The 24,879-nt window shown below is 48.6% G+C and overlaps 1 protein-coding gene across 2 annotated transcripts in view; it reads left to right on the plus strand.

Annotated features, from left to right (window-relative positions):
- Nucleotides 1-5,524: 5,524 nt before the first annotated feature.
- The window catches only part of REEP1 (receptor accessory protein 1), a 66,693-nt gene continuing 47,338 nt past the window's right edge, over nt 5,525-24,879 (plus strand). The window contains exon 1 of one of the 2 annotated variants that reach the window (XM_066995563.1): nt 5,525-5,750. In XM_066995563.1, the coding sequence (XP_066851664.1) occupies nt 5,719-5,750 (32 nt within the window). In that variant the 5' untranslated portion in view covers nt 5,525-5,718. Of the gene's footprint in view, nt 5,751-10,286; nt 10,528-24,879 lie in introns of those variants that run through there. The other variant, XM_066995568.1, reaches the window with a different exon arrangement.

Below are 24,879 nucleotides of genomic sequence, written 5' to 3' on the forward strand. Positions count from 1 at the left end.
AGTCCTTTAGCTTCCCCCTGGCATAACTGAGGCTGTCCATAGCCTCCCTCACATTCCTTGGTTTCCTTGGAGGAAGCCTTGTCTCTTCTGCCCATGAGAGGGGCCCCTTCACTCATTATTTACAGCTTCTGGTTATCTTTAGCATTCCCATCTGCATGGCGCCTCGGTGAAAGCTCAAGGCCGTGCACTGACCATATTTCTCTCAACATCCCTCTTTAACGAATCTCATGTTCACACTAATGCTTAATTTCCTTCCTCCTGTCTCTCCGTGTCTGCTTTAAGGGCAGGAGCGCGGATGAGTCATCCTCTGGTACATTCACTGTTCTCTTGTAGTCATTGTTAAGCACTGTACAGGAACAAAATTAAAAAATCTCATCCTTCCAGTGCAAGAATATAAGAATTGATACACTGGATCACTCTGAAGCTCCATATGTCTTGGTATCTTCTCTGTAGCTGATACTTGGGACTCAGGAAGGCACACACCAGCAAATTCAGAGAGTAACCTTCCCCTGGTCTTGACTCAGTACGCATCGGTCACAGCAATTCGCCCTTTCCTTTTTCAGAATGATCAAATGTCCCTTTTTAAAACAAAATAAGCTTGGTCTTGCTGCTGATTTCCAGCCTTGAGAGTACATCTTATTATTAGAAGTCACTATTGCAGTTCTCCTTTTAGCAGTTTCCTTTCCCTAGCAGGATGAGCACCTCTGTCACACACGACTCCTCACTCCAGCAGCCATGCAGACGTTTTGTGTTCAAGAAGAAGAAAAGCCTAAAGAGGAAGATGGTCGGGATCTGAACCTGCTACGGGGAAATCGCAAGCTGACATTCCCCAAGCACCCAACCAAGGTATCTGAGCAGCTTGTCCTCTGTTTGTAGCCTTTGTCAAATCTGTATGTCCTTGTGTGGCAGGGACAGGGGGAGAAGAACTTCATAAAAATAAGGGAGGTGTATGTCACATCCCTGAGAGGAGGTGGCATCTCTTCTTTCCTGCTGTAACAGGAGGCTCTATGCTTTGATCAGAAAACAGTTTGTTGGAAGGGAGATCATTTCCTTTGTTCATGCATCATTTTTTTTAGTGATGTTTTCTTTCTTTTTTTTTTTTTTACATTCCTTTTGTGAGCTGTCCACAGCAGAGTGTTTAGGAGTGACAGGCAGATCATTTGGATACCTGGAGTAGACCTGTGGGTGTACATGCCTGGGCTGAGGCGGAGAGGTGGCGGTAGGTAACAAGGGGCAAAGAGACTAATTTGACTGTCGGAAGGACTCTCATAACAGTGGTAACTTATTAGGGTCTTTATTGGAATTCCAGGCAGAAGGAATGAGTTCCTGTCCTTTTTTCACTGATTTATAAAATGCTATAATCCAAGAATTTTCTTCATCCTGAAATGGCCGAATGGAAAACATGCTAAATTGGGATAGTTTTCCACAGAGCTGGAGGGCCTGCAGATGCCTCACAGTCACTAATGAATTAATCTAAGACACATGGATATATTCCAAGGGAAAGAAATCTTGTAACGTGTCAGTTACAGGACAGGGCATGGGGAACACAGAGCAGACTTCTCAGAAACTTCTGGTGCACAACTTGTGGTGTTCTGAGCTTAATACTCGGAGATACTGAGCACCACTCGCTGATCTTCGTGCAGTAGAGTTTCATACGAGAATATCTGGGGCCAAGCTGTCTCATTTTGGTTACCCAAAGTTAAACGATACATTCAGGCGTGCTGGTCTCCACGTTGTGTGGATCCCCAAGCTCTTGTAGTGAGTCACTGAGAGCGCAGAGTGGTTCTTAGCAGTCACAGTTCCCAGCGCGAATGCCAGACCACATCGCTTTTCAGTCACATAGGCATTTCTTAATCTCTCTTTGCTAATGGCCATGGCTCTAAAGCAAGTAATTCAATAAGAAGGCTGGAAATGGCAGCCAGGAAATGCTGACTGTCTCCTCATGCTTTAACAATGCTCCCCGCAGAATATTATTAACCTCTCATACCTAGTTCATATCTGTTGGTGTGAAGCTATAGTTTAAGAAACCGGCATTTTTTCCTTGTGTTGAGGAGCTGCATTCTTCTTGGATTTTGCTCTAAATGTCCACGTTGTCTTTTTAGGTTATTTTTTCCTTCTTACGCTTTGCAAGTGGAATTCAGGAGGTAAATTGAAGAGGTCACTGAGAAGAAAACATCTCTCTTCCCAAAGGCTGGCTAAATGTATCTATATATGTGTGTATGTGTATGTATATATATCCACATGATCTTTGATAGGTTGCAGAATGTCTATTTCCTCATCAAACTGTCTTTCCTCTTCTGGTACTTTTTAGGTAGTGTAGCCATCCTGTACAGGATAAGTATGCATGGGTGGTACATGTATACTTTATTTATATTTGTATTCATTTTGTTTATTATTTTATTTTCTTCACACGAACCTCAGCACCTAAGCATCACCACAGGTTTCCTGTCTGGTATTTTTCTCTATGCCTGGGGACGTTTCCTAACTAGGTCATTCGTTCATCTCAAGATATTCTGAAATGCCTCTAGAATCATCTAATCTTGTGTAGGTTTGATCTGTTGAAGGATTCTTTGTCTTCCTCTCTGCACTGGCAATTTCCTGACCTTTTCTGGATTTGGTAGCCAGCTGAGAGCCCCACACATATATGTTAGGCCCTCTTCTTGTCATGGCTTGGCAGTTGCTGTTCAGCTGTGAGGCTGACATCCCCTCTCCCTGGAGCCAAAGAGGAATGAGTCTGATTCTCATCGTGCTTTTTGTGGGGTCTCTCTTTTCCATGGCAGTGAACTCCTTGGGAAAAGTAGTTGCTGTTAAGAGAAGGCTGCAGAGTGTTTAGGGCGGGGTGGTGGCTCTCCCATCCCTAACAAAGCTGTTTTATTTTGTTATTGTATTTGGCCAACAGAGCTGAAATCATCCAATGGTGCAATCTGCCTAAGATTTTTTTACTGCCTGACCTTCTTCCACTTCTAAAGCTGTTCCAAAATGTTCCATTAAGCATCAAGTGGCATCACTACGCAGTCGGCTGAGTAAATTAATTCATATCTACCCCTGCAGCTTTAACTCTTCTCGTGTCTCTTCATTATTTCTTTACAAACTGTGTCAGGCAGCGTAATAGCAAAAGAATCCTCTTTGCAGGATGCTTGGAATATCACGCGCATAGTCATGGGGCTGCGACTTATCCTAAGACAGAGCCCATGAAGAGAAGGTAGGGGGCATTGTCACCCTTCCACTGGTGACTCGGTGGCGTTTAATTTCTCCCCTTCACCTTCTGTTTACCAAATAGCCCTTGAAGTAAAGCCCCGTGCGTTCCCATGGACAGGCTCATTAGGTTCTCCATCACCAGACCTACTTTGTGACCCATCTCTGCGCATTTGTTTGAGGCCCAAGATCAGTCCGCAACCATCAGGTAGTGATGGTGTCAGCTGCTACAAAGCGGCAGCGCAGGAGGGGTCTGTGTGCTGCTTACCCTGCTTACACAAATATTTGTGCACAGAGATCTGTGCCATCCACTTGATGTTATCACGTCATTAGCTGTCAAAATGTGCTGGAGTGTCTGCCAACTTCCAGTCTAAAATCCCACGCTAAACAATCCTGATACATGAAAAATCTTTGATAACAGGTTTCTGAGAACTTCTTTGGCTAGAATATACCAGCAAGACAGCTACAGGCTGATTCACTGCCTTAGACTTTGGGCTAGATGGCCTCATGGCTTCTTCTGGAGAGAAGGCAGTTCTTCCAGAGAGCAGTTTTGTCGGAGAAGATGACTAATTTACACTTGCTCGTAGCAACAGACCACCCGGTCCCGTCTTTGTGATGCCTGCAGAGCAGTAACAATGCCGTCTGTAGCGACGCTACCGCCGCATGCCCGGCGGCAGGGATGTTTGTTGGTGGCCCCAAACCCCATTTGTGGTTCCCAGCTTGTCCGTAACCGGCAAATACCGGCGTTTCTCCTGGAAATGCTGCTGCGAGCCAGTGGACGAGGAGGTGGGAGCCTGTTGTGGGGCCCAGCGTGGGGTGGAAGTTCCCTCTGGTGGAGGAACGCACCCACTACAGAGGTTAGAGCCGCACGGCGGTGCAGGTGCGTGACTCTTTGAAGCTGCACCTGGAAGATCGCTTTTCAAGGTGCCAAACTTCACGTGTGTCTGTACTGCAGCTTTAGCTTTTAATAAAACTATAGATTTTCTGGAAATCAGGTTGAGAGAGCCTACGTGGGACATGATGGGACAGCCGTTATGGAGGACTTTGAGCTGAGAAGGGGAAAGGTGTTGGGTAAGGGCTGGGTGCTGCAAGATGAGCTTCCCCCGGCGGAGATGGACAGGAGGATGGCTGGGGCTGACGAGGTCTGTGATCAGCTCCTCGCTCTGCTGCCTCCACTTTGACATATTGAGTGTCGCCCTAGTTCCTCGCAGTTTATTCATGAAGCAGGAAATTCAGTCGCTTTCTGCTACGCTGTCCCAGGATGCTGGGGCAGCTGGGTCCCTGGCCTCCATGCCTGACTATAAAACACACCTTGAATTTCCACAGGAGGGTCGTGTCTTTCTGGTAGAGGAAAAAATCAAAGCAGAGACAGATGCTTTTTGACAGTCTAGTTGCATTTGAAACAATGTGCCGATGCAGAGAAGGACAGCAGAGCCCAAACGAAACCCAGGGAAGAACGAGCCTTCAGGCTAAGCCAATGTCTGTTGATCTGCATGTGGGCGAATGTTCCTGGTGGAGATTGGACCTGAGAGCTGCGCGAGGTGCCGCGAGGAGAAGCAGTGTGCTGGCTGCCCTCGTTTGGCAGTGACGGGGACTCACCTGGGCTAATGCCCTTGCCACTTGTGCCTGCTGCCTTTGGGCTGTGGAGAGGGATCTGCCTCTTCCTATACATCCAGCACTGTGTCTTAGTGTAGGGGCTAGTCTGACATGAATGGTTTGTAGGGTTTTGCGTGGTGTCCTGTGTACAGTGCTGGGCCCCCCAGTGCAAGAGAGCCATGGGCATACTGGGGAGAGCCCAGCAGAGGGTCCCTGAGATGATGAAGGGCCTGGAGCACCTCTGCTGTGAGGAGAGGCTGGGAGAGCTTGGAGAAGGGAGGCTCGGGGGGTCCCATCCGTGTCCCTAAACCCCCGAGGGGAGGCTGCAGGGAGCACGGGGCCAGGCCCTTGTCATGGAGCCCGGGGCCAGGCCGAGAGGCGCTGGGCACAGCCCGGGGCCCAGGAGCTCGCTGTGAACACCAGGCAGCCCTGCTGGGCTGGGCGGGGATGGAGCCTGGCACAGGCTGCCCAGAGCCTGGGGGGCTCCTCCTGGGGGGCTCCAGGAGCCGCCTGGACGTGGGGCTGGGCCCCCAGCTCGGGCTGACCCTGCTGGGCCAAGTCTCCAAGCCCGAATCCCCCCAACCCCCTTTCCCACCCCGTTAGAGCCCCCCCGCACCCCAACCTCCCCCATCCCACCGGGGCTCCGACACCGGGGTGGGGGGGGGGCCGAGAGAGCAAGTCGTTGTGGGGGGGCTCGGGCTCCTCCTTCCTCCACCTCCCTCCACCTCCTCCTCCTCCCGGAGCCCCGGGGCCCTCCCCGCTCCCCTCGGCCGGGCCCCGCCGCGCGTTGGCTGCCGCCGGGGCCGCCAGTGAGGCTGCGCTGCGGCTGCGGGGCCGGATGGCCGAGCCCGCCCGCCCCGCTCCCCTCACTCGGGCGGCGGCCGGCGGCGGGCGAGGAGCCGGGGCCGGGCCGGGAGGAGCAGCGCCATGGTGTCATGGATCATCTCCAGGCTAGTGGTGTGAGTAGCTGCCCGGGCGGGGGGGTGGCAGCGTGGGGACACGGCGGAGGGGGTGAGCAACGTCCCCTTGGTGTCCCAGAGGTAGGGGACGCGGGAGGCAGCGGCTTGTGGGCACCTTTGTTGGTGCTTTCCTTCCCTCCTCCCTTCTTTCTTTCCTTCTTCCCTTCTTTCCTTCTTCCCTTCTTTCCTTCCCTCCTCCCTTCTTTCCTCCCTTCCTCCCTTCTTTCCTCCCTTCTTCCTTTCTTTCCTTCCTTCCTCCCTTCTTTCCTTCCTTCCATCCTTCCTTTTTTCCTTCCATCCTTCCTTTTTCCTTCCATCCTTCCTTTTTTTCTTCCATCCTTCCTTTTTTCCTTCCATCCTTCCTTTTTTTCTTCCATCCTTCCTTTTTTTCTTCCATCCTTCCTTTTTTCCTTCCATCCTTCTTTTTTTCCTTCCATCCTTCCTTTTTTCCTTCCCTCCCTCCCTCCCGCAGCGTCCCCCCCCCCAGCCGCAGACAAGGAGCGTGAGGCTCCCCGCACCTGTCCCCCAGCATCGCCCTGGCTGCTGGGTGGGAAGAGAAATAGCCCTGGAAATGCTTCCCAGCAAACCGGGGGGGGGGGGGAAAAACAACACGCTCGAGATGTGCCATTCGCCCGCCCCACCTGCCGAGAGATTCAGGGAGAAAAACGGCGTTTTCGATGCCGCTAGCAGAAGGAGCGAGTGGTTTGTGCACAAGGTGGGGCAGCGGGATGGCCGACCTGTCACACACGCTCCCCTCTGGAAACGTGGCTGGGCAAGGCTGGGACACGCAGCCACGGCCATCGCTCGCCCCTTTTCTCCGTCCGGTAACACAGCCACCAGCCCAGAACATCTGTTGTGCTCTGAAGGCATTACGGAGGATCTGCGAGGGCCTGCCACTTTTCTTTGTCTGGGAGAAACGTGCTGTGGGGTTGCACCGTCAGCACGGCCCCAGGGAGGCGTTTGCAAGGTCTCCTTTTTTGCCTTACAAGATGAAGCATCAAAAGAAAAAATCGGCTTGATTTTAGCTCTTGATTTAGCTCAGAGGTGTTGTGTGGCTGTTGGATTTGAAAGATTTGGAGGTTTCTAGAGGTGAATTTAGCCCCCGGAGCTTTATGATCTGGATTCAGCTGCAGCTGTTGCTGGCCGGTTTGGGGTTTGCACTTCATTCCGAGAAAGCATCTGAAATATTTAAATGATTTAACGTGAGCAGTATAACTCTGCAGATATCTCTGTTGATAGCAATGCAAGGTGTAGCGTGCGTTGCCCATGGCTGCTTTCCTTTCCTCCCTACCAGACTAATTTCCACTTTGAAAATAGCTGTCATCATGTAATCCGAGTAATCCTCAAGAACAAGGCGTGTCTGAAGAGAGACGGTAATTGAACTTGCCGTAGTGCACACGTACATAGGTGATTTCATCTAAGGCACATGGACGGGGTAAAAATCAGGTAGGGGCAGGACGAAGAGCAGTTGCCATCTGCATTCAGGTAATTAGCTGAGCACACGAACCCTCCCGATCTCTTCAGCTGTATCCGAACAGCATGTCACGGCCTGAAATATCTGTGCAGAGGGTGGTACCAATTGTTTGTTATACCTGAATGTCACTAGCAAATAATGATTTGAAAATGCAATTTAAATGTTGGGCATTTAGTAGTCACAGTCATAATTTAAAAGGAAATCTTGTGCAAGCCAGGCTTGGTCAGCACTTTCTTTGCACCACCACTTCGTATATATCCATCCTTTGGGGATGTTTTGCACCAGGAGGTGCTGGTTTGTTACGATCCCAGCAAGAAACTCAGATGCTGTGTTGCTTCAAATGCCGCTTACGGGCAGTAACATTATAAAGAAAAAGAGGAGAGGGTAGATAACCTCATGTCCCCTCAGTGCGGGCGGCTGTGTGATGCGGAACAGCCCTCTGGTCTGGGTAGATCTGTCTGGGAAGAGCTTACCTGGCAGTTTGGTCTTCTGAGCCCTTGGGGGATTCCTTTAGGGGGGAAAAAAAATAATAAAAAAAAAAAGCAATTGCAAATTCATCATTTATACTGTCAATACATTGCCAAGTGCAAGGGATGTTCGCAGGAGAACCTGTTGCTGCACCTTTTGGGTGACCACAGGGACAGGTGCTGTAGTTGCTGGTGACCGCTGTGAGCTTCCTACGGGCTCCTTTGTTCCAGCTAGCCAGCCCTGCTCCTCCTGCAGCCAGGGGCCGAGGACAGCTCAGCGCGGCTCCTTGGAAGGCCGCGCTATGCGTGCCCTGCAGCACAGGCCTGCACCTGGGTTAACTGTTGTGCGGCCACGGGCTCCTCTACACGCGCCGTCTTCAGATGAGGATCGCTACAAAGATGTCATTTATCTAATCCGATTCCCCCATCTGATTATGAATCGCCAACTCATCCATCACCGCGGCTGGCTCTAAGCAGAACGGCCACCTGGTTGGGCTTTTCTTTTCCTGCCCATGCCTGTTCAGCAGTTTTTTTCCTCCAATCTTGTTAGCTGGTAAGGGTTATGAGGGGAAGCGTCACGGGGTGGTTTAGTCCTGCTGTGAATCCTGCCGTCTGCTCTCGGGGCTTGTGCTTATCTCCGGGGGGGGGTTTGCTGATATGACTCAGGAGCCAACCTCAGCTTTGGCTCCTGAATGCTTTGTCACTTCCGTTATCCCCGTCATTTATCTGTGCCATTTATTTATTATTATTTTTAAGTAGCGGCTATGTGTTCCAGTGCCTTTTTACGTGCGGGGCTTGGACACAGGTTCACTGAGCAGACTGCTGCGGTGGTTTTGGGCATCGGTAACACCCGTGGTTTGATTGTTGCCGTCTCAGTCCTGGCGATTTCTATTTGCAAAATGGTGCTGAAGGAGAGGAGGGCTCCTCACCGCCTCGGTGTGAAGTCAGGCAGGTGACTGCAGACCATCTCCTAGGTCGCTCGGCGTTTAGACTTTGCGCTAATGCTGGTTGGGAGTGCTTGCTTGTTCTGTCCTCCAGCAGAACTGATGGCTGGTAGCCTCCAGAAGGGAAACGATAGACATTTTGGAGCAACACCTTACACTGCCGTGGCTGTGTGCTAAAGCCGAAGGCTTTATTATTTTCGGGATCTGCTCTGGGTACCGTACAAATACCAGACAAAAAGATAATCATATCCCTGGACACCTTTTCCTTTGAAGACCTCAGGTCTCAGCCTAGCTGCAGTCCAGGTGTTTGGGGTTTTCTTCCACTCGCTTCAATGACTACAAAATCAGGATGCCCTTTTTCTCGTGGTGGCAGATTACAGGTGACAAAGGGATGTCTGGGGTTACTGTAACTGCAGTTGTTGCATCTTGGAGTTCTTTGATGCTTTGTCTCTTACAATGACTGGAGTGGGGCAGCATCGGTGCCCAGGGGTTGATAACAAACCCTTATTTATTCATCCTCTCTGAGTACATCTCCAAGGACATCCTGACACACCCGTATTTCGGTTTATATGTTTGGCTGTGGTCTAAAAGTATCTCAAAGTTAGAAGTGGCGTATGTAAACGAAGCCTGCTGTGCGACATGGAAGTTTTATTCTTTTCCAAGAGCTACGGAACTTGCTTGTTGTGCCCGGGCTCGTACAGAGCACAGGTACAGCTTTGTGGAAGTCAGGTGTCTCACGTTGCCCCTGAGAGCCTTTCGGCCGGGAAGACGTGGCAGAGGAAGGAGGCGGCAGTGAAATGAGGCAGGATCTGACAGGTCATCGATACGTGGTGGTGCCGTGGGGCTTAAGCGTTTGAACTCCTGCTGTGACGAGCTGAAGGGTGCATTGCAAATGTATGTATGGTGAATTAGCACGCCTTAATTACGCTTTTTTTTTTTCCTGCATTTGTTTTCTTTTAAAGAAAAATGTCAGTAGCGGCTTTTCCGGTCTCTTATGGTTTGCTGTGAAATGGGGTGGAGGCCTCAGGGGTGTTCCCTGGGAAGTCCCAATCCCGTGGGGCAGTGACAGAGATTTGGGGGTCTATCAGAAGCAGCCTTTTGTCCGCCTGCCGCTGCAAGTAGGCAGGGTGAACAACACCAAAGAGGACCCAGAGAATTCTTTAAGCCGATGAGGGAAGCTTCCTCCCGTCATGTCTTCTCAGCTTTCCCTTTCTTGGTTAGCGTGGTGCCGTTTTAGCAAGGGTAGGTGAGATCGGCCACCCCCGTCCTCAGCTGCTGTAAACCCCCGGCACTACTGAGTCAGCCCTTGATTTAATCCACACTCACTGCTCGCATCGGGAATGAGTTTCCGTTACAGACAAACCTGGCGGATCCTTCCTCCTCCCGTTTTCCCTGCGTATGGGAGGCCTGAGGAGATTTATGAATGAAGGCCCAAAGTGCTATAACGGAGATTATACGACGGCAGAAACCGGTAACCTGGGTCCTCTCTACCAGGAGCACGCAGCCGCAGGATCTGCGCAGGCGGGGGAGAGCTGTTCTCGGGAAGGAAAGCAGAGCCCCGTGCTTCTGGTCGTTTTGGTTGGTGATGTGTCAGCGTCAGCCTCTCGCTTGACAGATCACGTGTACGACAGCCCTTCTTTGCAGTCCCCGGCGCTGTGACAACACACGCCACAAAGCGTGAGCTCTCGGCTGAGGCTGCGGGACGAGGGCAGGCGGCCTGCCACGCCTGCAGAAGGTGCCACGAGACGCTAGCCCTTTGGTAAGGTGCTGCAAGCCCTCGGTAACAGATCCTGCAGGCTCACGCTGCCGCTCCCCCTCGCACGAAGAGCCCCCAGCCTGCGGGGGCAGAACCTGCTGGCGCCAGGAACTTGACAGAGGAGCATCCAGCGCAGGTGCGACATTTGCTCTGCCCTTGGTATGAAATGCGAGCGCGCCGGGCGTGCTGCAGGGGGTAACGCTGCCTGCTGCTTCGTCAGCTGTGACCCAGATTTCCCTGCGCGAGCACAGATGTGCTGGAAACGCCCTGAGCCCCAGTGGGGAAGGTTGTCTTGCGTGCACATGGATCCGTCGCAGGTGTTACCAGTCCGGGTTTGGTAAGGCAGGATGGTTTACCAGGCTACAAGTCGTGGATCACTGTATTAAAGTACTTCCAAGCAATAATTTAGGCTTGTCCTCTCAGAGTGGTTTTTACTGTCATTTTACTCGTAAGGGCACTGGGACACAGACAGATCGAGCGGTGTATCCAGTACGCCACAGGAAACCTCTGGTAACCTGTAGCATCTTTCCTCCGTGCTCCTCGAGCAAGAAATTAATGAAAGAGAATCAGGCGTTGGGTTTGTGGCTTGTTTTTAGGGTTGGTGACGGCTGTGGGAGGGGGAGAGCAAAAATACGGACTTAAATAGGTGCTACCTGAAGCAGTTAACCAAGGGCTTAAATCTTCTGAATAATGATGTATTTCCTTCCATTGCTGTCATCAGTGTTAGAGGCAGCAGAAGGCAGTAGCCAAAGTGCCTAGCTTAGGCTACTGAGTCAGGCATCGCACTACCTAAAGCTGGTTCCTGAGTCCCAGCAAGGAGATTCAGGTGCCAGTTACCCAGCCTATGGTCTCCAGATGGCTGGCAGCCCGTGAAAGCACTGCAGCTCTACACCAGAACCCCTCCTGCAGGCAGTTGTTAGTTATGTATAAACCGATTGCATCGGGTGATAATATTTTTTGCTATATTTTAAGTTACAAGGTTTGTAATTACAGCTACTGAATTACGGTTTTATAAAGTGTTTCTGCAAACTGTTCGTATTTCAACGTTTTACGAATTCCAAGTGCCTTTGATGTCATCTATCCTTAAGCAGCAGCGTAATATCAAACGAGCTGTGTGTTTCTGTCAAAGGGTCAGCTGGCCCAGGGATTAGAAAAGGGTGAGGCAAAACTCTTCCATGCTCTTATTGCAGTTAATGGAGGGAGACAGGCATCCCTAAGAAGCTTCCATTAAAGGTAATTAGCCGAATAAAGGGCTGTTTGGCCACAAGGAAACACTCTGTACCGAGAAGATAAGGGAGGGTACGTAATCACACCTCCTGCTTCCAGGTACTGGGCAGAGCATTCGCCTCTCTGCTTTCAGCAGGCAGAGGTGGCATCGTGGAAACTTCCAGGCTGGTCAAAAAGATGGGTGAAGGGTAGAGCATTGCAGGAGTGCTGGCCAGCTTGGGTTGCTGTAGAACCGTCGTATGACGCGATTTCTTCTGTGTCCTCGTTGAGCAGCTAGGATCCGAGTCAGATTTCATTTTGTCTGACTGTAGCAAAAAGCGAGGGCCGCTCAGCAGATTTCGGGTAGTTCCTGTTGAGATGAGATGGCTCAGTGGAGGGAGGCGTCCAAGTAATCAAGCAAAGCACTTACCTGGCAAAATCTCGCTTAAGTCGTCTGTGTACTTGAGCTTAATCACGTGCTGCTTTCTGCAGAGGGAGGCGTCACGTCCTTTCCTTAGCGCTCATGTGCTTTTTAGATTGTAAACTCCTTGGGGTGGGAACCCTCACTTTGGTTGCATGGCACCCTCGGCAATAGGGTTTGGTCTCTGTTTGGTTCTCCCAAGTTCTGTGGTAATATAAAAATAAATAACTTGGATAAATGCAACTGTGCCTTCCGGACAGATCGTTTAAGATCCCGTGCTCCCTGATAATTTTGCTGTGACGTTATTAGTGGTACGGCGCTCACGGTCTGTTTTGGTGTTTCACTCGCGTGTAATGAGACAAGATTTTTGCTCCGAGGAGCTCCTCATGTAAATCATTGAAATACAAAACAGACGGTGAGCTGAGCGATGAGAGGGAACTAGAAGAAGGAACAAAATGAAAACTGGGGTTTGTCTGTCCGTGATTTGCGTGCTCCTGAAGAGAAGGACTGAGGTAACAGGATGCTCCTGCCAATCCTGCAGCCGGACCCAGGAAGGCACTCTGGACCCGGAGCGGCATGCCAGAACTAGGAAATCGGTGGTGCACAAAACAACTCCATCGTTTTGGTATGAAATACAGAGCAGGCATTTCCCTTCAGTGGTTTGTTTTTTTGTAGGCACATTTTGTAGGGTCTACGAGGGGAAGACAAGGGATTTTAATTTGATCTGAGGGGTAAAGCAGGGATCTGCAGACTGGCAGAAGCTGCCAGATTGCCTGAAGAAGGGCAAGGATGGTACTGGAGGAGAGAAGATGGTTGTACAGTAAAAAGAAACGAAGAATAAGCAGTATGTCTCAGAAGAGACGCGTTTATATGGAGGCAGAAGGTTTGATGTCAACTTGGAGAATGACTTTTAGGAGTGACGGGGGACAGCTGGCAGCACAGGCCTGGTGTCATGCTTCGTAAAGGCTTGTTTCTCCTGATGCTGCTCACTTGCTTGCTGCATCCCTTCCTATTAATGCACTAATTGCTAATAAATAAACGAACACCCAATTCCAAAGGAGGAATCAATCAGCCAGTCAATAAGGCTGCATTCTGCCTTTCCCTCTCCTCTCCCACGGAGCCGGCAGCAACCTTTCGCTTTGCAAAGCGACAAATTTTACAGGACAACAAAAACAGTTAGTTATTGAAGAACCTCTTGGTGAGGAGCTAGGAGGAATGCCCCTCACGTCTGGAATTTTCTGCCTTTTTGGACGTGTCCCAGGGATGCCAAGGCAACGTGTGCAGCCTGCCTTTGAGCCGACGGAACAATTCGGTCCTATCAGCATCGACAAGCAGCCGCAGCTCCCGCTCAAGAAGCACTTCTGTTCTGTCCAGTTCATGCTGTTGCCTCCTTTCATTCAGCTCGGTTGAGCTCATTCATTCTCTTCTTTGTTTCCAGCCTCTAAATAAGTATTTTTAGAGAAAACCAGAAACTGGAAGAAACTTCTTGCCTCGTGTTTTGGAGGGAGGCTCATGAGCAATACCAGCTTCGTGTGTGGGAGGAGGGAAGGACTTGTGCAGCAGGTGTTGTATGGGAATAGCGAGAGTCTGCAGGCTCCCTGTGGGAAGAGGGCAGGTTATTTTATTCTTTCTTGAGGTGGTACCTGTAAAATAGGCTTAACTGATTGTTTAGATGGACACCAGTTGTCTTTACATGTGGCGTACCCTGCTGGGGGCACGAGGAGCACTCTCGGGGGTAGAATTGGCATGTGATATAAATATTAATTTTGAGCTGAAATTTTCCAAGCCAAATGGTCAAAAGCTTGGAGGTGCTCTGGGGTGTTTGGTGTAGGCTGGCCTCTCGTGGGGCAGAGCTCTCCTGATTCTGTCGGTCTCTGAGAAGCAGCGATGGAGGAGCGAAACCAGGAATCTCCAACGGCAGCTCATGAAGCAAGAGGAAGACCGTTGGGGAGGGTAGATTGGAAGCCCCCATCTCAGGATTAAAAGCCAAGCCACCACAGGAAGAAGACTTCGTCCTGTCTTTGGCTACCTTTGTCTTGCTGCCTTGAGCATGTGTTGAGAGCAGCTTACCCAGGTGGCATCAAACAGCCGCAGGGGTAAGGGGGCTGTTCAGCCTCGGGGAGATCCCTCAGGGCTGCTCTGGGCCCTGCTCTGCCTTGGGCCCTTCTGTGGAAGAGCAATTCAAGGCTCTCAAGCCACATTCTGCTTGTAGAAGGATTCTGCTTGTCCTGTTGACACGGAAAACCCAAGAGCTGGGCTGCATCTGTGCATGTCTAAGCTTAGACCTCTGAGCCACCCCTATTCTGTGACCCACAAGCAATGATTTAGCCAATCCCCGTTGGTAGATAATCCCAAGTAACACTGTCTGGCTCCTAAGATCTACCTGCAGAACTCGTGGTGACACTTGAAGGAGAAAGATGGATGCTGGAGCTGCGCTGAGGCGGAAAGGCTCTGAGCTTGGTGATGTACTCGGTGGGGAAGGATTGAGTGGGTTCGCTGGGTACGTGTGGCTGGAGGATGAGCACGAGATGGGTGGCTGGATGGAAATGAGTTGGTGGTTAGTGTTTAGATTCCACAGAACACGTGCTTCTGCAAAAACAAACACAAACCACTGCTCCAGCTGGTATTTTTGCTGCAAATCACAGCAGAGAGGCCAGGGACATAACAGACACAGGCTCTGAAATGAGATACTTTCTCCCTTCAGAAGATCCATCTAGCTCTGAGCTGGGGGCTGTTTGCATCTTCCCTGGCTTAATTGCACCCCTTTTGCAGTTGAACAAAGGATTCCACTTTCCGGGTTTACTGTTCTCGCTCCGCTTATAGAGATTTCAGTCAAAACAGAAAGATGTTGCTATTTAGAAAGAACATTAATAATTAAGTTGAGATACTCAAGAGAATATACCCCATAAGGCTGGATTTGTTGAATTTAAGTAGATCATCATTTCCATGGCAACACGCTCTGCTGTCCTATATACAGAAAGGGTCTTTCGTGTAGGATCAAACACAGGGAAAGCTGTTATTTAAAGCAGATACCTTAAAAGCACAGACAATGAAATAAAAGTAAATAGCTGCCTGCACGAATGTTGACATTTTCTCTTGTTTGTAATGTTGGGCTAACCTCTTCTTGTAGCTGTCACCCTGCAATCGGTTAAACCAGTCTTCTTGTAGGAAGAAACCATGGCCTAATGATCCTTTCATAGTATATCATCTCTCTATGGATGTATTATAGATATATCCATACCTGTAGATGTATATAGATATAATTGGCATATATCTATAACAGACTACCATGCTAATCTTGAACAGGTCACCTAGAATCTCTGTGCCTTACTGTCTGTAATTGTGTCTATGGCAGTCATCTCCCATCTCACAGCATTAGATAAAGCTTGTTTCATCGATATTTGGGTAGCCTGTTGAGATCCTTGTGCCTGGTGTGTTACAGCTGACTGTTAGGCGGGAGTCTGTGAGGACAGCCTAGCACCTGAAGGCTTAGAGGTAATTGAATAACCACACGTTCGCTTAGAAGAATTGGAGATTTTTAGAGAGGAACCGCACCAAATCTTTTTCTCTAGTCTAGCGATCAGTAAGTGTATCATTTCATACAGTAAAAAAGGAGGCCAGAGTGATCAGAGTACAGAATTCTTGTGAAATACGAAGACATCAACCGAACAACACCACAGAAAAGGTGGAATTTAATAGAGAAGTTCGCAATGTAATCTAAAAAAAGTAACAGTCAGCGAGGGAAACAAATCAGTTCATCTCTGAGATAATTGCAGGCCCTCTCTTCTGCCAGTGGAGTCAGACTAAGTGGTGCATTGCCAGATGTTAACAAGAACTGCCACAAAAACTCCCAATCCTAGCTTGTGGTAAACCTGAAAGGATCAAGGGTGGATGTTTTGCAGACAGAGGGAATAAATAGCTGGAAAATGCTGATTCAGTGCAAACCTCAATCGTTTTCTTATTCCTAAGGCAACACGAGGGCTTCAAGTTGTATAAGCTGGGGCAGCGAGCGATGTGAATCTGCCCAGGTGAGAATCCCAAGGCTGTGTTTGGTGCCTAGAAAGGAGGATGCCGGCTGGGTCCTGGAGGATTGGGTGTTACGTGATGGAAATTGGCCAGTTCAGGACAACAGAAGACTTTTGTTCCTTCTGAGCCCCAAGGTAATCTGTGTCTTTGGGGGGTGACTGGCTGAGGACAGAGGGCTCCCAAATATACATTTCTGTCGGGACGGTTATCCTATCCTTTTCCCTTAGTGTTGGCAATTTCATCACTAGATTGTCGTGTGGCTTAGCTTGTGCTTCAGCAACCAAAGCCCATCAGGTGTGCCAGCCCAAGCGCTGTCATCAAGACGTGTGGCTTCAGATCTGGAGCTCTCCGTGGAGCTTCACCGCTGAGCTTCTGAAAAGCATTAGTACCCACTGAAAGCTGGCGGGGAGGACTGCGACTGCCTTCTTTTTAAATCAGCTGAAAGAATCGTAATGACTTATTGCAGACCACCCAAGCATGTGTATTTTAAAAACTACTTGATGTTGGACAGGGAGAAACTCTTCATCTCTCACACTTCATCCCTGCACCTTTACACACAGACCTGTTACAGAGGGTGCCACACACCGTGGCGTGCTGGCTAACCACAGCCTGCTGCAGTTTGCTCTTAGCTGGGGTGATTTAAAGTCCTGGCTATCCTAAATCCATCTCAGTGCTGCTTTGCAGAATTGGGAATCACAGGGACCTTCTGACAGCCATTTCCAAGGGCCAAGAGGATGCGACATACGTCACCGATGATACGAACCCCATGCATATTTCTACAGATCATTCCTAGATCAGTGCTGAAGGAGCAGAGCTGGTTAAGAGACTACACAGAGCCAGAACCGAAGGTCTTTCCTGCTCTCCACGAGGCAGGACATGCATTATAAGTGCGTAAACATTACGCCAGATTTTGCATGGTACTGAAATCCGAACTACTTGGCTTTCCTTGTGGTTTGTCTATGATTCATAGCTAATCCCATGTAAATCTGCTCTGTACGACATCTCTCTCTCCCTCCTCTAGAATTTAGATATAGACTAGAGAGTTTTCCTCTTACTGCTTGTAGCGTGCCCTGAGGTTTTTGCACTCAGACGTCCTGTACAGCCCCTGGGATAGCTCTGTCTTCTTTTTCAATTACTATTCTGCTGGGGTTTGCAGATACTTGGCTGTAACAAATCAGATCCCCATTCAAAACACCATTGTGCTTTAGGTATATTCTTGAAACCAAGAAAACCTCCATCCGGGCTGTCAGTCCATAAATGGGTGCAGTCTCTAAAGAGCCAGTTCACAGGGCACGTTTCAGCCCCATGCTGCAGTTGAAACAATTAACCATTTCACTTCAAACAGCAGGGCTTTGTTTCTGGAGAGTGGCAGTGGTCATGCTTCTGTGTGAATCTTCTTGTCTGGGAAGGAGAACAAGCACCGGACTGTGGCATTTAAACCAGCATGTTACAATGGATAAGAAGCGATGGAAAAACATAGATAAGATAGCAGTGTGGGTGTTCCCACAAAAAGTACAAGCTGCCTTCTCAAGCAGCTGCTTGCTTAGAAATTTCTCTAGTGGGCTTGGAAGCACTGGCTGCCTTTCCCTTTGCTTTCCTCTAAAGTTATTTCTGCGAAGTCTCCATCTGGCTCCTAAGCCTCAGTTTATATTTCATGTTATATTCTGAGCAGCTGCCAGCTGCAAGTTATATATGTGGAAGAGAAGGTGAGAAGGGAAAGAAGGTGAAGTCACTATGCCAAAACCTTTACCATTCTGAATTGTACAATACGCTGTTTCTTTATTTTTTTATTTTTTATTCAAGCCCTAAACAAAGAGGTATTCCTCGCAGCGTAAGGACAGAGTGTCACAGGCCTTGCTCTGAATGCATTTGTGTTTGGGGAAATGCAGCGCAGAACAGGGTGCCATGGCTCACCACTCTTACTGCCTAATGCTCTCAGCCAAAGCCTACAATTCAGGAAGATGCAAGAAGTCTGGGAGAGAGCAAAATTGAATGCAAATGGCAACATGACATCTTCTGTCAGAACGACGACTGAATGTCTGGGTAGCAGCCTTGCTATCTGAAGCATTTAAAAAAAAACTTAGTCAAAACCCTGCACCAAATCCTGAGACTGGATTTAAAATCCTGACTTTTATTATGTGTACTTACATATTATGCACCAGGTCCTCTGATTTATCTTCTAGACCTGCAAGAGCGTTTGCATGCTCTTTTCTGGGAAACCATTAAGTCTGAGAATTTATTTTGAACTGAGATGTTCCTATAAGCGCTTCCAAGAAATCACCTGATGAGATTAAATGAACAAATGTGCATCTTGGCAGTACCAAAGTACTAAGCAGGGCTCACAGAGTGAGCTCATCCAAGCCTAATGATGGAGGTGGTAAAGCCTAGCACAGAAGAAGAGCCTGGAAACTGCACCTTCTGTTCCCAAGTTTCACGTTGACTCCACTTGGGCCGTGACCAAGCTGCTGATTTCCAGTGGGGAAAGCATTTAATTTTCAGTGAGATCAGTGGAACCTGTGGATATTCATCATCTCTGAACGCTGCATGGCATCTTGGGCTTCTCTAAAGATTTTTACCTGGCGAATCTCTTGAAGCAAAGTCTCTGAATTCTGGTTGATGTGGTGAAGTTCTCGGTATGAAGCGCTGGGCCATGAGATGCTTCGTGCTCGTCCTCACAATGAAGGTTTTCCTGCACTCTGTGTAGTAGATGGTTGTTAAATTTATAAACCATAATGCAAATGAATAGTAGTAGTGCTAGAAAAATGAGTGAAAGTTGAAAGAACCCCCTTCCTCTGTCTTATCTTTAAAGACCCAATGTTGACTTACTGAACACTGCAGGGACTGAAATCTACAGTCCTTGGTGTAACGGGAATGTGTTTAAACTGGGAGAAGCTACGGTAAGGTAGGAAAGCACTAGGAATGAAACAAAGAAATCAGATGTTGGTCCGGAAGTATAAAACCTGGAGATAGTTAATGAGATAAAAAGATTTGGGAGGAGCCGGGAGTCAGCTTTTTGTAGCACAAGAATATTCACTTGGGGATGAGGTAGGAAAGTTAAATAGAAATGAAGAGATCAGAGATGCCAAGGCTCAGAAGAGAAGCTTTGTATCTTATGAAACACCCCAGAGTGCTGAGGAAATGTGTCTAGGTTCTGATATTTCTATCTTAATGTATACATTTGTACATCCATACTCTTTGTTGAACAAGGAACAAAGGTATTTTGCACAATCCTGTGCAAACCACTTGAGTTATATCTGACACACGTACCTGGAGAGTGAATTGTAAATTAGAAATTTTTAACTTTTACTGTGGTTCTGAACAACATGCAAGCGTTGCTGAGGGAGAGACTTGGATTTTAGAGGCTGCATCTCCTCCTAAGAGGTGTGTTAGGCACGAGATGTTCGCCCACGCAGTATGCTGGTGTGCTCCAAGCGGGAACAAGTGGTGATATCCTGCTCAAAATGAACCAGTTAAAGGCACAACGGATGCCTGTCAGTACTGCGTGATGAATTACTGCATGATGAATGTCCCAGCTGGGGAGTACTCGGCTGAACTTACCTATTTCCCAAAGGCTTGGAGAGAAATAACTGAGGATGGTAAGACTTTTAAAGACATTGATATTTCTGTGCCTGGGGTCTTGCTATGCACCCAGCTATAGTCCTGAAAATCCTCTTAGAATTGGTAGGTGAGAGAAATTAAAGCTTCCTAAATCCTGGGGTGTGGAGTTGTCCTCTTACGAACATAGCTGAACCCTTTCAAAATGCTGAGTATAAATCTTCTTAGGCTCAGTTTCATTTCACCTTTCAGCATTTAACCTGGAAGATACAATTCTCCAGCTTCTAAAGGTTAAATTTAGACACTGTGCTGGAGACGGTCATTTAAGGAAGTCCTTTAAATCCTATTTCTGTTCAAGTGAAGCTTTTCTGGACATTACAGCCCCGATCCTTTAAAAAATGATCACAGCATGGCTATTAGGCACGTGTATGGATAATTAACTTTTGCTATGATGTTCCCAGCTCCAGCAAAAGAAAGGACGTGTCGTTTTATCTCCAAATACATGCCACGGGCTATGGAGTTTGGCACACAAGTGAATAAACTGATAATGACCTCCCGACTGGGGGCTTTATGCAAGAGTAGACCCTGCATTACCATAAAGCCATTACATTTTGCGGTGAAGCTGCCCAGCAAACGACCCGAGAGCTTACACTGTAAATATGTAGTGTCGAGATAAGGGGAAATCTCGCTGTTCTTCGAGCTCACAAGAGAAAGCAAGAAGCGCTCATAAATATTCATTTTATCTCCCTCGCTCCCTTTTTTAATGCTCTTGCTAATGGCAAACAAGTCCGCGTTAAACCCCAGAATTGCGACAGTGTGGGGCTGTTCTTCAAGCATTTCCCTTGGCTGTCGGGTTTTGTTTTACAGGTGGCTGAGGGAGGTTCGTGCGCGGCTCATTTGGAGCAGGTGAAAGGAGCGGTTTCAGAGTCCTTGCAGTACTGCCCCAGCAGGACTCCTGCTTGGCTCCTGCAGGGGAAAGGACGCGGTGTGCCTCAGCGGTCCCCCTAGCAGCACAAAGAGTCTCTTCAGAGGGTCTTCTGCTCCTCTGGAGAAGGGAAGGGTATGGTGAGGTTCTCCAGATGAGGGTACAGGGGTTGGTTTAGTGACAGGGTTAACCAGCAGATTCAGAGATGTTTTTTCCCTTCTGTCTGGCAATTGAGAGGCAGCGTGTGTCTGGAGTGTGTGTCTCCCTGGTACAAGAAGAGTCAGCAATGTGGCCTTCCTGCTAAGGAGGTCAATGGTACTCTTGGCTGCCTCAGCAGAGTGTTGCCAGCAGGTCAAGAGGGGAGATCCTTGCCCTCTACTCAGCTCTGCTGAGGCTGTATACGGAGAGCTGGGCCCAGTGCTGGGCCTCCTAGTACAAGAGAGCCATGGGCATACTGGGGAGAGCCCAGCAGAGGGTCCCTGAGATGATGAAGGGCCTGGAGCACCCCTGCTGTGAGGAGAGGCTGGGAGAGCTTGGAGAAGGGAGGCTCGGGGGGTCCCATCCGTGTCCCTAAACCCCCTGAGGGGAGGCTGCAGGGAGCACGGGGCCAGGCCCTTGTCACGGTGCCCGGGGCCAGGCCGAGAGGCGCTGGGCACAGCCTGGGGCCCAGGAGCTCGCTGTGAGCACCAGGCAGCCCTGCCGGGCTGGGCGGGGATGGAGCCTGGCACAGGCTGCCCAGAGCCTGGGGGGCTCCTCCTGGGGGGCTCCAGGAGCCGCCTGGACGTGGGGCTGGGCCCCCAGCTCGGGCTGACCCTGCTGGGGCAAGACACGAAGCAGAAGGCCCTAGAGGCCCCGTCCCACCTAGTGGGAACAATGGGCACAAATTGCAGCAAATGAAATTCAATTTAGATGTAAAGGAAAAACGTTCTTCAAGGTGAGGATAATCAAACACTAGAACAGGGGTCCAAAACTGATGAAATCTTGAATATATGGAAAATGTGACTGGACAAGATCCTGAGCAACCTGATATAACCTCGAAGTTGGCCGTTTTGGATTAAAGACTTGGATTTTGGATTAAATTTGGATTAAAATTAAATTTGGATGAAAGATTTGGATTAAATTTCTCACATTCCTACCTAAATTTCTCCGTGGTTCTGTCCTAACAGACACGTTTCTATTTCTTGGCTCACACCCACCGTTCTTTCACTTGAGCAATTTCCAGTAGCACACTAAATCGTATCTGTGACATGGGTTTTGCTCTTCTCAGACGGATGAGTGGGGGGCAGAGGGGTGTTTACCCTGGTTCGGTTCGGTGGATGGCCGTTTTAAACACCTGCTCTGCCGTTTGTTGTTGCTAGAGAGAACGCACTAAAGATGTACAGCTGGCAGGGGATCTGTGGATATCTGCCAGGGATCTGGCAGGGGATCTGTGCTGCTCCTTGGGTGCTGGGTGAGCCTGGTTCCTCTGGTGTCCACCCTGGAGGAAGTTCTGCACTCCACCGAGCCCTTAGTGGCGACGCTCCTTGGTAGCTCGGAAGCCATCCCTTGTATTCTTCAGGAGAAAATGAGGAAATTGAGTAGGTATTTTACCTCCTGACCGCTGTGGGCTGCCGAGTGTAGGAGTAAGATGTGAAACAAGACTAAACAGGGTGCTGCTGCACCCTCATGTTGGCTCGCTCTTTGTTTCCCCTGTGAGCCTTAGTCCCCCATCTGCCCGTGCATCCCATAATGAGTCTCATATCCCCATAGGCAGAAACTGCCCTGCTGTAGGGTGCTGTGGAGAGCCTGTCCCATGTATTCCCTGGGATGGGAGCCGATGCTGCCCTGGGACAGCCCCCGGGGTGCTGGGTGTTAGCTGGGCTCCCCCACCCGCCCTTGTGCCTCCGTGCTCCTTTGTGTGTACGGAGCCCATTTTGTTATCCCGAACCCTAACACCGCGACTTCGGGTCATCCACTAAATGGTCGTTTTCCTTCTAATTTATTTTAATTGGAGACAAATAATTTTGCTGGTAGTTGAAGCTAAATTCGGAGGTGTCGCTAGGAGCTCTGATTGATTATTCATTAGCGATCCGTGGCTTCGGTACAGAGCCTTGTTTCCTTCTGATTTCCTCTCCTTTATGCTTGGGTTTGACTGGAAGCTGCTCTGTATCAGCTTAGCTCCAGCTGGGGATCTCTCCCTCCTTGTTTATCTCAGCTGTACCATGCATTTCATTAAGAAGCTGTTATTATCCATATAAAATGGAAGGATTAAAAAGGATGAATGAAATGAGAAATGACCCTAGAGGAAGGAACTCTATTAAATCCACACTAGAAATTCTTGTTAAATGCAGACAAGAAAAGACTAGGAGTCTGTCTTTTTCAAGCTGTATGACAGTATTTAATTTTCCTTTCGTTCTTTTACTTTTTATAAATTTTGCAGCTCCTAGTAAAAAGGTAGGTGCCCAGCCTCTCCCTGAAATGCTGCTGTAGTAGCCAGAAGAAATACCAATCCGTGTCTTTGGGCCATAAAGAAATGTGTTTTGCATAGCCTGTGAACTCCCTGCAATGTCACAGCTGTTAAATATAGCACGTGGCATCTGATGCCACCACTACTGGCAGGGTTGAGGTGGTCTGAATATTGTGAAATTATCTGTACAATCATCTTGCCTTAGTTTTCCTACAGTCTTGCTTTAAAACTGGAGTTTAGAACTGGGTGTCATCCATGTCCTGTATATTTTCAAGTGGGTCTCACTCCCTCTCTCATTTAAAATCAAGATAAAACACTGATGAAATAGAAATAATCAGAAACCAATGAACGTGCTTTGCTTCTCACGTCACTGATATTTATAAAGCACTTTGAAATCCTTCCTTGAAATGTGTTATCAAAGTGAGAAGAGGCGTTTTAAAGGGGTTTCTTGCTTTGTTTTCATTTTTTAAACTTAACTAGGGGTTAGATGCCCCGGTCTGGAAGAACAAAGTGCTTAGGACCAAGGTGGGTCCCGCGTGTTTTCTGCATGGCTGGTCTCTCCAAATGTTTGGTTTTCTAGGTTTTTTTGGGTTCATGTTGTGGAATCATCAGAGATGCGAGAATTTAAGGTCAGTTACTGATGGAAGGAGTTACACTGGTTATTGTTCATTGACTAGCGTATTTATAGAAATGTCCCGACAACAGTAAGACTTTCTCCTCGTGCTGTTTGGCACCAAGCTGACTGTGACCATACCTGATAGGCGTTCCCATACCAAAGTGCTCTTCCGGGCTAATGCAGAGATCTAACCGGGGTTTCATGTCCTCTTCCCACAACTTGTGGAGGTCTGTGTGACCTTGTGCCTCTCAGAGCAGCCTGCTTGATGTGTGTCAGTGGATTGAACCATTGGTAGCCCAGGACTGCTTGTGATTCCATGAGAAATCAACATTTCTCATGGCTTTAGCTGAATATTTGGAGTCTTTTAGTCTCTTTTTTAAATTATATCAGTCAGCTAAAATATTCCTTGCACTTAGTTAAGAGCTTCTGTATTCAGTCTCTGGGAAGGCAGAGCAATGTGACTCTGAGGAGACCACGTTGCAACTAATTTGGATGAGTTATAGTTTGATGTGATGTTTTACTCCTGTTTTCTGTCCCACGAGTACAACACTGGAAGTCTGAAGCTGTCTTTCAGCGAGGAACAGACAAACGGGAGCTTCTGTGTCTCTCACCCTCTCCTCAGCCAGCGGCATTACTTGAGGTTTGATGGCAAAAGTCTTCCGTGCTCTGAGTTTAAGGAGACACGGAGCGTACAATTATGCTCTAAATTAGGATTCCTGTATGTGATTTAAGTGTGCTAACAGTTGATTCGCGTAGCATCCGTTCAAATAACTCCAGAATAATACTTGTAGCACGATCTGTGTGGTTTTATATGAAAATAATTAAGAGCTTCTTTGTTGCTGTGCGTTCCGTGTTTTATAACCCTTTTAGCTTAAAAATTAGTTTGGTTAGGTTATATATCTCTTTCCTTTCCTTTTTGTACCACGAGCCTACCATAAATCTGTAGGCTAACTCACAAAACAGATTTTAAACCATCTGTCATCTCTGGAATTTAATGTCAGTGCTTCTAAAAAAGCCTTTTTCCACATAAACATCCCCCTCTCCAGAGTCAGAAAAAAACCCAGCCCTTCCCATGTCAAACATACTGTTTGGTTTTCAAATTGCCATTTGTTTGGCTTGGAAAAGAAGCAGGGGTCTCAGAGCAGGAAATATGGGGACAGTGCCGAGCAGGGAAAACATCACAGCACGTGGATGCGGAGCCCTGCCCTTGGGGAGCTGCGAAGATCCCGACCCGGTCCCGTAGCAGAGAACGTTTCTCTTCCAAAAGGCACAGGTTTTATTCCCAGCGTCCCA

This window comes from Anser cygnoides, chromosome 4, assembly GCF_040182565.1.
Source record: "Anser cygnoides isolate HZ-2024a breed goose chromosome 4, Taihu_goose_T2T_genome, whole genome shotgun sequence".
NCBI lineage: Eukaryota > Metazoa > Chordata > Aves > Anseriformes > Anatidae > Anser > Anser cygnoides.